The sequence below is a fragment of the Mus pahari genome, chromosome 9 (genome assembly GCF_900095145.1).
Source record: "Mus pahari chromosome 9, PAHARI_EIJ_v1.1, whole genome shotgun sequence".
Lineage (NCBI taxonomy): Eukaryota > Metazoa > Chordata > Mammalia > Rodentia > Muridae > Mus > Mus pahari.
Genome location: NC_034598.1, coordinates 64,675,979 through 64,688,442, shown reverse-complemented (window position 1 = coordinate 64,688,442; position 12,464 = coordinate 64,675,979). Strand labels below are relative to the sequence as shown.

General features: G+C 46.9%; 1 protein-coding gene across 1 annotated transcript; it reads left to right on the top strand.

Annotated features, from left to right (window-relative positions):
- The first annotated feature begins 1,860 nt into the window (after nt 1–1,860).
- On the top strand, nt 1,861–4,275 carry Phlda1 (pleckstrin homology like domain family A member 1). The gene is made up of 2 exons (XM_021205074.2): nt 1,861–3,271; nt 3,695–4,275. The coding sequence occupies exon 1, from the start codon at nt 1,983–1,985 to the stop codon at nt 3,243–3,245; it is 1,263 nt and encodes a 420-aa protein (XP_021060733.1). The 5' UTR covers nt 1,861–1,982; the 3' UTR covers nt 3,246–3,271; nt 3,695–4,275.
- Nucleotides 4,276–12,464: the final 8,189 nt, after the last annotated feature.

Here is a 12,464-nt window from a genome sequence, read left to right as displayed (position 1 = left end):
CGAATGAACCATTAATTATGTAAAGCAAAACATTTTTAATGTTTCCTGCATTTTCTGAGGATTTATTTATCTTTGAGGGTTTTGTTTTTTTCTTTAGGAAAAAAAAAAGTCTCTCTAGCCAATTAAGTAAGGTGACTGTTGAAATAAACTGAGCAGAGTTTCAAGCTACAAAATTCTGAAACTTAAATTTCCAATAATGGAACTCATTGTGGTCAATGTACACATAGCTTACCACAGAAATACTGTGAAACAGCCAGAGAGAAATAGGGAATTTTAAAGTCGTTAGTCAGAATGAAGTGGACACATTGGAAATCTAGGATGGCTGGGCATCTGCAAATATTTTAGGAAAAATAGGGCCTTATTTTTCTGGTAAACTGGGCTACAGTTCTTTTCTATATGGAATACCTTTGTCAACTATGTATGTATTGGCTACACAACTATACCTGGCTTTAGGGGCTCTGGATACTATAAATGCTTTTTCTAGATAACAAGAGAATGCTGTTCTGCTGAAAAAGACAGCTGGTAGTTGTGGAACTCTGGAGTGTTGACCTGTTCTAGGTAGGGGCAAAGGAAGTAAGATGGTTAGTAATCAGAACTACAAATCTATTCTTGGTATGCTCAAAGATATTGCTCATGCATGATCACATTAGAAATCTTTACAGTTGTTTTTTGAATAAAAAAACAAAAAACAAAACAAAATGAAAGACCGTGAAATGAAGCCAAATGTAAGACTCAGAACTGTTTGTTTTTTAACTGGTCCATTTGATCAGAACCTTAGGTGAAGGTTCAAGAACTCTGTTTTAAAAAAGACATTTCTGTTAGCTCTCAGATTAAGTTCGAATTTCATAGCATGACACAAAAAAAATATCTGAATAGTTCCTCTTTGACATTCTCTTCGATTGGATTCCCGATTCTTCCTGGCGGTGTGACAGCAACCCTTGTCTGACCAACAGCCTGTTTTGTCCTATCTCCTTATGCTGAGAGGAGGCTTAGAGGTTATTTTCCCAAACTGGAGACTCGATCTGTGCTTTGTCTACATTATCAGCAAGCAGCATCTCCGGCTCCGAAAGGTTGAAAGGCAAGACGGGGACTAGGACCTTCCAGAGTCAGATTCCCACAGGTGTTCGTAGGACATTCGCCAAGGCTTGTGTGTATAACCTGCCAATGCTGGACATCTGCCTATCCTGCTGCTGCTGTGGACTGCAAGGTCTGATCTAGAAGGAAACCCGAAGATAGAGAGATGGCGCTCCTCGCAGAGGTTCAATTCCCAGAACCTGTTCCAGGGACCTGCTGATTTCTGACCTGTGTTCACATACAATACATACTACACGCACACAAGCAAAATATACACACAAAACCCAAAAATCGCTTGGAGAGTTTGGCTATTTTGCCTGTGCTTTGTGGTGGGAAAGGAAGTCAAGAATGTATACCTGGAGTGAGACCTTATTTCCCTGCCATTACATCAAACCGGTAGCTTTATTGTTTTGCCTTAGCTAAGCCCCAGGAAGAACTATTTAATGGCTGAACAACACCAACAAAAAAGCTCGAAGCACTCTTGGGTTTTGTTCCCTGAGATGTTTACATAGCTATCGGGAAAATGCCCGCTATGGAACTTCGTCCCCTAAGTTTTATGCCCTTGTCTGGAGCCGGCTCCGCGTTAACCCCAGGGGTGGCTCCCCAGGCCTGAATGGATCTGCTACCCGCCCCCGCAGCGGAGAGCCCACCCGCCAGGGAAGGGAGGGACCGTGGGGATGGCCTTTCGGCGCCCTCTGGGCGTCGGCAGTTGCCGCCCCGCAGCCGTGGCGACCTCAGCGACCGCGTGGAGCCGACAGGAGTTTCCGGAGCCTGGCTTTCAGGCGGCGCGGGCGGCCGTGGGCGGTGGGGCGGGGCGGGGACGGAGCCGGCGGCGGGGCGGGGACCTGAGGGGCGGAGCCGGCGGCGGGGGGCGTGTCCGCGGCGGGCTCTGGGAAGGCCCCAAGTTAATGAGGCGTACGCCGGCTGCCGAGCGCCTCTCGGAGCTGGGTTTTCCCCCGCGGCGCGGGCGCCAGGAGCCGCCTTTTCCGCTGGGTGTCACTCGGGGGTGGGGAGGGTGGCCCATTGAAAAGCGCCGCGAGGGGCCCCGGCCAGTGCCCTTCAGTGAGCGCTCGCCGGAGGACGGCAGAGAGCAGCCCGCTCACGGCTCCGGGATCTTGTGGCGAGTCAGGACGCGTCTGTCCCTCTGCCGGGACCCCGAGCCACCGCCGCCACCGCCACCGCCACCGCTCTGTCTCCTGCGAGTCAGCCTCCTCTGCGCTCTCCGGGCCGGCGTCCGCGGAAGCCGCTGGGGCGAGGACGGCGCAGGGCTGCTACTGCTACCCCCAGCCGGAGCGTCTGGAAGCCTGAAGGCCGAGCGGGGCAGCAGCACCCCTTATGCCGGAAGGATGCTGGAGAGCAGCGGCTGCAAGGCGCTGAAGGAAGGAGTGCTGGAAAAGCGAAGCGACGGGCTGCTGCAGCTCTGGAAGAAAAAGTGCTGCATCCTCACCGAGGAAGGGCTACTGCTCATACCGCCCAAGCAACTACAACAGCAGCAGCAGCAGCAGCAGCAACAACAGCCCGGGCAGGGGACAGCCGAACCGTCCCAACCTAGTGTCCCCGCCGTCGCCAGCCTTGAGCCTCCAGTCAAGCTGAAGGAATTGCACTTTTCCAATATGAAGACTGTAGACTGCGTGGAGCGCAAGGGCAAGTACATGTACTTCACTGTGGTGATGGCGGAGGGCAAAGAGATCGACTTTCGGTGCCCCCAGGACCAGGGCTGGAACGCCGAGATCACGCTGCAGATGGTGCAGTACAAAAATCGCCAGGCCATACTGGCGGTCAAGTCTACCAGGCAGAAGCAGCAGCACCTGGTCCAGCAGCAGCCTCCGCAGACGCAGCAGATCCAACCCCAGCCCCAGCCGCAGATCCAGCCCCAGCCCCAGCCCCAGCCCCAGCCCCAGCCGCAGATCCAGCCTCAACCTCAACCCCAACCCCAACCTCAGCCCCAACCCCAACCCCAACCTCAGCCCCAGGCCCAGCCCCAGCCCCAACAGCTCCACTCCTACCCGCATCCGCATCCTCATCCTTACCCTCACCCGCACCAGCACCCGCACCCCCACCCTCACCCTCACCCGCACCCTCATCCGTACCAACTCCAGCACGCGCACCAGCCTCTTCACTCGCAGCCGCAGGGCCACCGGCTTCTCCGCAGCACCTCCAACTCTGCCTGAAGAGGGCGGCACCCGGGCCACTCAAGGTAAGGTCCTGGCAGCCTGGGACACCTAGAAACGTGCCTGCATGGCTGTTGGGAAGAGTAGAAAGCTTGTTGACCGGTTCCGCTCCCGAAGCAAAGTTTTTTTTTTTTTTTTTTTTTTTTTAAATCGTTTCAAGTTTCTGGAGAGGTGGCAAGAAGATGGGCAAGCCGGAGCTTGTAGAGGCAGGGGAGAGAAGAGCCAGCGGAATTCGGCCAGGGAGTGGGGCACGGGGACCACCTACGTTTTCCCACCACCTTGATCACTCTTGTTCATTGCCATCCCCCTTCGGGCTGCTTTATTGTGTGCCTCCGCACCAACGTAAAGACCTGGTGTCTTCCTGGGCATTCCGTCCTTTGTACTGGTCGGGAGGGAACAGGGTCTTGACTCCTGAGTCACCCATTTCATTCCGTGTCCTTTCTTTCCAGGTTTTGAGGACTTCGGGAAGTGAGAAGAGTGCATTGCTATTCAGTTCACTTGGATCAAAACCAACAGAGTCTCCCCACCCCGTGCCCAGATCAAGTAGTTTGGACTTCACCCGCCGGATAACGCGCTTGCAGTTCGCTCGTAGTTTTCTGCGAAATCTTCATCACAGTTGCAGGAAGCAAATTTTGAGTCGAGATGACTTTATTTATGGACCTTTGGAAGGATCACCTAACGAAATGGACCTTGTAGAACAATTTATGTACTGTAATTTTATTTTAATGTTATTTTGGATTATGATTATTTATTAGTTTTTTTTATGCCTAATCTAAGACATTTCTGAATGTAGGCCACCTCCTCTCCCTCCTCGCCAAAAAGAAAAAAAAGAAGAAGAAGAAAAAAAGAAACTTTATTTTCAGAAACCTATTTCTTAGTAAGCCCTGATCTTGGAAGAGAAAAAGGGAAAGGGGTGGTGGAGGGGGGCAAACATGAAAAATGGGTTCTGTATTCCCAGGACATTCTCATAAAGTCGACTCTTTCATTGTATTTGAAGAAGTTGAAATTAAATTCTGATATTACTTTCACATTTTAGAGGTCTCTTTTTCATAGACGTGTAACATGTGCAGAGGTTTCTTTTAAAATTAGCAGCTTGGGTCAGAATGTATAATTATGAAAACCTGGTGGTCAAGACCATTCTTTTTCTAGGAAGAAATCAGTATGAATGACACTGGATTGGAAAACATTTAAATCCTACCCTGCTGGAAGCCTGGGGCCTGGCTTGGGGATATGGTGAGTGGAGTCGGCTGTGAGGGGAGCTTGTAGTGGCTGTGTAGGAAAGCAAGCATACTGAGATCTTTGGGAGCCGAGAGCTGGGCTCAGGTGCCCCTGGGATTCAGTCCTAGCACCACAAAATGTCATTTTGATTGTGAGTATTAATGCTTCCCTTTTAAAATTACTTTTACCCAGCACCAAGACCTCTGCATATTTATTTGGGCCACGTTTTCTTAGCCTTTTACTTTGTCCTAGATATGCCCTGAGAGTGATTTGTAAGTATTTCAAAGGACTGGGAACCATAACATTCTAAATTTCATCCCGAAAATAAGACTGGGCAGAGAAAGCCACACTTCTCTCTTAACTGCTCTGGGGGATGTCTGTACCATCCCTGTTTTGGTGAGGTGGGTAAATTCGCCATTTGGAAGGGAAAGGAAGTGTAGAGAAGCTGTGGTTCTCAACCTTTGGGCCTTTGAGGGTCAACACAGGTTGCCCATCAGCTCTTTATATTATGACTCATAACAGCAAATTCACAGGAAATAGCAGTGGCTGGGGGCTCCCTGCAACATCATCATGTGAGGGAACTATATTAAAGGGTCACAGCATTGGGAAGGTTGAGAACCACAGCTCGAGTTTGTCAGTAAAGAAAAACTCTTGTTCAATAGTCAGGATGTTGTGGGGGTGGACGGGAAGGATGTGCTTTTAAAGGTAGAACAAACCCTCCACTGTGTAAAATCAAAGGGACAGTCAGATTCACAAAGGCAGGCACTACGAAGGAGTCCCAGATAATACCAAAGTCTCTAGGGGTTGAAAGTCACTTCCTTGTTGCCTGACTGGTCTCTGTTTGCCCTGAGCCCTTTCTCAGGGTCTTGGTTAGCATTTCTCCAGCATCCAAACTGGAATGCTGGTTTTAAGAAAGATGTCTTTTTTTTTTTTCTCATCTTTTGTAGGGAAAGGAAATTCAGGGAGACAAATGCTGTCATTCATTTTGAAGTCACAATTTAGTTGAAAAGTTGCAGGTGTGTGTGTGTGTGTGTGTGTGTGTGTGTGTGTGTGTTGGGGGGTGTTTGTAACTCAATCAGGAAAACCTGAGTGAATTCTCACTTTCCAGGCTGCCTGATTTGTAGTTGTGAAAATATTCCTCCAAAGGTTTCAAACATTGCATGTGTAGGGGGCAGCCCCAAGAGCCATGTTGATACATTTCCCAGGTTTGATGTGGCTTCCTGGGAGCTTTCTCTGTACTTCCTGACAGGATGCAAGCACACAGTACTACAGTGGCTCATACAGCCCGTTTGCCCCGCTCCTTCCAGCTGTGTCACTTTCCCTCTACATTGATAGACTATCAGGATAGTAAAGGCCATACCAAATGACTTGAAAATTAAGATTTAATTGAAACTTTGCAGGGAGTGGGGTGGTGGTGGCAGCGGCGGCGGTGGCAGTGGTGGCACTGGTGGTAGTGGTGGGAGAGTTAGAACTCGAATCAGGAAAACCTGAGGCATGATGACTGGCTGGATAATGTGGTGAACTGAGTCTGCGGGGAGAAAATGATTTTTTTTTCTTTTAAAAGACAAGTCTGTTGTTGGATTGCATCTAGAACTAGACCATCACGTTGCTAAAACAAAACAAAACAAAACAAAAAACCTCAACAAAAACTCAACATCCCCACCACCCAAAACAAGAAAACAAGCTTAGGCTCTGTCTTAGTTGTCAGAATTTTCCTAACCCTGTATCTGTAATGATGTGTTAAACTGACCCTCTCCAAAGCTTTCTCTTGACATTAACCTGTGAAATCTCAGGGACTGGAAAAATGAGCATGCACAACAAAACACAACACAGGTGCACTTGATGCCTGTGTTCTACCCCTAAAAAAAACGATACAGACCACCCACAGCACTGGGAGACGAGGTTTCATCAAGGAGGCCTGAAAATACTTAAGTACTTTTACCCCAAGAAAGAGACCAAAGGGGCAGGTCCATTTTTTAAAAAGTATCCACCCTTGAAACAAACATGAAATATCAAAAAAATTGAAAAATGAAAAGGACGCCTTTAATCCCAGCACTTGGGAGGCAGAGGCAGGAGGATTTCTGAGTTCGAGGCCAGCCTGGTCTACAGAATGAGTTCCAGAACAGCCAGGACTACACAGAGAAACCCTGTCTCGAAAAAAAAAAAAAAAGAAAGAAAGAAAGAAAAATGAAAAGGAATGCCCCCCTGACCCCGGAAATTGAACTTTTGTCCTTGAATTTGTATTGGCAGGCAGCCTTCCACAAGGCCAGCTCACTAACTCAGAAAAGGAGAAAAGATACAGAACTCCTTAGCGCTCTGGAGGTGGCTTCTCTTGCTTCCCTGTTGCCTTTCTTTGCTCTCGAGTTTCCTGAGACATTCAGGGACTGGCTGAGTTCTTTCCATGACCTTCCTTCTCAGCAGAAATCCACTTGGGTCTGCTTTGTCCCGAGGTCCGAGAGTGAATGTGCATGAGGCCTTTTAAGAATGGATGTTTTCATCAAACAAGCAAAGATTCTCTGATCCTTGATGAATCAAGCCAAATTTTTTATTTCATATTTTTTTTCCCCCAGTGATGGTTAAGAAGCAAGCGGTGCATGTTAAAGGGGTTTCCTTTGAATGTAAACAATGTTAGCAAGCCTGAGTGAAGTGTTTGCTCCCTTTGGACTTTCATCAAATTCTTTTTTAAAAAGTTCTAACTTTAAATCTGATATGGAATAAGTCCTATCAGTCCGTGAGTTCAACCATGTCACTTGTTTCTGTCCACAGGGAAAGTGAGACGATTCACCTTGGCTGCAGGTGTCAGCAATGTCATATGTAGGGCAGACAGGGTTAGAGGAAGGGTCTGGGATTCGAGGGGACATAGAGCTGTGTGGGTTGAAGAGAAGTCTGTGAGCATGTGTTTATTTCTTTCTGTGCAGCTGTCAATCTATCAATTAACGGTCAATCTTGGGTTCTATTCAACGAGTAAATACCCTTAGCAGAATGTTAAGTTGGGAAATTATAGTTCTAGATCAGCAGTTCTCAACCTGTGGGTGGAGACCCCTTGGGGGGGGGGTGTGTCGAACAACCCTTTCACAGGGGTCACCTAAGACCATGGGAAAACACAGATGTTTACATTACGGTTCATGACAGTAGCAAAATTGCAGTTACAAAGTAGAAACAAAATAATTGTATGGTTGGGGGGGTCACCACAACATGAGGAATTGTATTAAAGTGTTAGGAAGGTTGAGAACCACAGATCCTGAGACAGAGTCTCACATAGCCCGGGCTGGCCCCACACTTGCTATGTCCCTGGGGGTGACCTTGAACTTCTAGTCCTTTTGCCTCTACTTCCGGGGTGCTGGGTTCACAGGTGTGCAGCACCACATTTATTCCATGCTGGAGAGCTAACACAGGGCTCTGTGCATGCTAGGCAAGCACTTTCCCAACTGAAATACATCTGCAGTTCTAATTTTTAAGTTCTTGACCTAGTTTTTGAAAGTGACTTCTTCTTTTTTTTTTTTTTTACATCTGCAGTCTGAATAAACAACCAATGGATAAGATTGGGTGCCAAAGATATCTGTGTCCTTGCCAGCAAGTCATTGACCAAAGGGGGGAACAAAAGGCATTCTTTGGCTTGGAAGTCTAAGTGTAGTGACTGGCTGACTCTGAAATGGAATTTTTATCCACCGGAGGAAAGACCTCTAGTGTTTAGACACATCTATCTCCCTCAGTGCTCAGAAGCTGACCCTCTAGCGAGTGACTAGGCAGTGGGGAAGTAGTTTTTGTTTATTACCTAGTTCCGCACCTCCCACCTGCGCTAAACTTTAGTGGTTAGTCCCATCTAACCCTTGCTAAATGCCCCTGACCACTTGCCTGTAGGAACGGCCTGTATGGCCACTCCATTTTGAGATCTCACACGGCTCTTCAACCCTTCTCCATGGCAAAACTCCATCTCTCCTCCCTTGCATCCCTCTGTTTGCCTCCGGGGACCCAGAAGTCCTGCCTATCCCTTCTGCTGCCCAGCAATTGGCCCATGGCTTTCTTTATTGACAGATCAAGAACCAATTGGGGAACGGGACCTTAGCATCAGAACTGCTTAGCATCCTCCACTACTTGGTTGTGACCCTAAAAGCAGGATCAGAATTTGTATGAATAGGTAGAGAAGAGTTATTTTTCATACTTTGAAAATGCATCGCCTTTCCAGTGAAGGATCTTTTGAGGCAGCTTTCTCGTGCATCTTGGAAAGCCTTAGTGCCTGACATGTACACTGGGTTTCTGAAGAACTTGGTTTACAAAGACCTTGACCATTCTCGGATGAAAGAGGACATTTTTGAGGTTAAGGTTAGACACAGACATTTTATTTTATTTTATTTTTTTAAAGACTGAGAACTTTGAATCTAGAAATCTGTTCTTCTTTTGGTGAAATAATTAGCTTTCCAAATGCTAATTACATTTGGGGGCTTTACCCTGGGCTTACCAGCCAACTCATGTGGTTGGGAGTGTGTTCTTTCTCAATAAACTGTGATTTCTGCTTCTACAAAGGAGGAGGGATGGAGAAATACACTAATGAATTTCAGCTGAAATATCTTTTCCCCAGAAGATGAGAAACAGTCCCTAGGGAATTAACTTGAAAGCAATTTTTGTCTTAAGAATCTAGGAAGAGTAAAGTCGAGAGAGACCTTCCAATAGGTGTCCACAGAGCCGCCTGTTTGGAGTTGAAAGCTGTATATCTCCAATCTTCTTTGGCATCTAAACTCTTTTAAATATTAAAAGTCTTTAAAGTGGGTCTTTGAAGGTTTATTCTTTTAATCCTCTAGCATAGTCTTAACATTGGCAGGTTTTTCTACTATGTTTTTCCTAAGAACTTGAATCAGAAGGCAGATTTCTGATGTAGAGAGGGAACTTTAAGGTGACTTGAAATAAATATATATATAGGTTATCAAACAGAGTCTATAAGAGCCAAGGTTGGAGAGTCCTGGATTCAAGCCTTAGGTCAACAACTTCCCTGCTATATAGATCTTGAATCACTTAACCAAATTTTTGGTGAAAGAGAATTAATAAAAAGCTTATCTCAGAGTTACAGACATCTTCTGTGCTTCAAGTATTTAAACGGTGCCTGGCATTTGTACAAAAGAAAGTTTCCTATATTTTGGGACAGATAACACAGATTTGGAGCTCACCACAGCCATGTGGATATGTAACATGGCACTTTGAAGCCGTGAATTACATTTCCTAACGTTGTCCCACTTTTCATTTAATGGTGAAAATGAAATGATGAAAATGTGTGTAGCATCTCACTGTTGTTGAGACAGGAGCTCAGTATGTCGCCCAGCCCATCCTTGAACTAGCAATCCGCAGGCCCCTTCCTCCTACAGGCTGATATTTTAGGTGTAAAGTGTCACGTCTGACTTTGAAAACAAGCAAAAAATAAATTATTTATAGTACTAATTTTGAAAAAATGCCATTACATTTATTTATTTATTATGCAAATGAAGTGGGTGTGGCATGCATTGAATTGAAGGTCAAAGGACCATTTGTAAGGAGGCAGTTTTCTTTTTCCACCCTCTAAGTCCCTGGAATCCAGCTCATGTCCTCAGGCTTATCAGCAGGGATCTTTAACTATCCCAGCACTATCAATCTAATGACTGTTTTGAAATTATTTTCTATCCTTCATCTAGGCCCTTATGCATTTTGCAGTCTGTGATTATATAATCAATAACATTCATTTCTACGACTTCTAGACTCCACCCAGATGGCCAGTTAGACAGAGGGCACACACTGGGCTGTTGTGGTTATCATGTTCCCCAGAATTACCCTCATGGAATGTCACCTTGCCTGAGAACATAACCCTCCTTTGGGTGTTGCCCAGATCTAGGAAGCAGTGTATGGGAAAGGAAACAGCAAAGCCCTGGTATATCCAACCAACCCGACTCTGAAGGACCGGCTAGCTCCAGATCCCCCCAGCCCCGTGCCCCGCCCCTCACCTCTTATATAGAAATGTTAGTCTCTGTGCCCCTGCTTATAGACACACTAGTCTCGGAGCCTGTTTCTCAAGGAATCCCGTGTATGGCTGTGTCTGTCACACCCACAGCTATCTTGCTGTAAGAAGGCTGCTTCGGGTATTGGGAAAAGAGCCCATGACATTGCTTTAAGTCTGGGCTTTAAGGGGTGGTCCTGACTTGGAATGGTTTGACTCCACAGGAAACGTTTAGCAATGACTGGAAGCATGGCTGTGTCTCACAACTGGTAGACACCCAATGTGCTGATAGCTGCTCTGTAATGCTCAGGCGTGCCCTGCACAGCAAACCATTCTGCCGCCTTGACCCGTCTTCTTTCTGGCTTTGCTTCCTACTTGGTGCGTGAGCAGGCTTCTTCCATCAGCTTTTACCACCTGCCATCACTTCATCACAGGTCCAAAAGCAGCAAGGCCAGGCTACTGCGGACTGAGACACACGGGCCAAATAGCCTTCCTCCTTTTATGTGGGTTAGATCAGTGATGAGGGGGCTTGTGCTAGTCCGCGTGTCCTGAGCAGAGTATTCTTGCTGGTTTCACAGACAACCGCGGAGGACCATAGCGAAGTTAGTGTCCTGGCGCCGAGTGTCCTAGAATCTAGTGTGACTTATCTACAACGAGAGCTGGGACCTGAGGACAAAAATTCCATTTTGCAGCTCGGCATGGTGGTGCACGCCTTTAATCCCAGCACTCGGCAGGCAGAGGCAGGCGGATTGCTGAGTTCGAGGCCAGCCTGGTCTATAGAGTGAGTTCCAGGACAGCCAGGGCTACACAGAGAAACGCTGTCTCAGAAAAAAAAAAAAAATTCCATTTTGCTGTCCCTGGATAGAGTCAGGTTCCGTGCTTCTGAGACAGAAAGTTTGAGAATGGCCAGCTCCTTGACAGGTCATTCACCTGAAGCATTTTATGTTTACTGAAGACTCCGGAAATGGAAACTTAGAAAGAAAAAGAAAAAAAAGTCAATGCTATCCCGTTGCATACTCCCAAGCCCTGCCGGAGTCATTTACAATAGAGTGAGCCAACTCAGTCCTCGGTCCTAAAAAACAGCATGTCCACATCCCGTGCTTCCAAAGTCACCGAGCTAGTGCAGGAAATGAGTCTCCATGTTTTGAAGTTTTAATGATGTCACTGTCCTCTGCTTGCTTCCTCCTGACGCTGGTGGCTTTTTTTCAGGTCAGCTCTGCGGCAGCTGATCATTCACCGGCTTGGAAGTCGGCTGAGCTTTGCAACTTCTAGCCATCTAGCCAGGAGGGAGGCTCTGGCCAGGGCTGACTTGTCGCCTCAGAAGGGCAGACGGGCTTCTCGATTCACTTAGGGCAAAGAGGCTTCTCTCTGTGTTTCAGTGTCGACTTTCTCTCTCTCTGTGTCTCTCTCTCTGGTCTATAAATTTTGGCTATAGGCAGTAAATACTTACTTTTAATGACTCTTCGAAGTGACCCTAAATCCATACATTTGTGTGTGTGCTGTGTTTGTGTGTGTGTTTTGTGTGTGTGTGTTTGTGTGTGTTATGTGTGTATGTGTTTTTGTGTGTGTTGTGTGCATGTGTGTGTATTTGTATATGTGTGTGTTGCATGTGTTTGTGTGTGTGTGTGTGTGTGTGTATGTGTGTGTTGAGTGAGATATTGTTCCATCTTTTCTTCCCCCAGTAATTTTCGTGGCCCAGAAAGACAGGCAGGCCAGCTTTATGGTGTGCAGTTTACACCACAGATCTTGGGACAGCACCAAGAAGAGAGCTGGCTTCGTCAGAGGTTTGAGCACCCTGCTCTGAGGGTTGGTCCTAGCTCTCTACACATTCATTACAAAACAGAGACCTGTTTTGTAGCAGAGGTGCAGGTCCTGTGTAATTTCCTGTGGTGCAGTTTCAAAACTTGCTAGAGGGAATGGCTCTCAGTGACTCACTCTTGGATTCAGACAGCTAAGGAGACTGGTGAGGGGGATATTACCATCCCAGCTGCGTTTGCTTCTTCTTGCAGCATACAGGCTTAGAATGGAGACATTGTAACTAT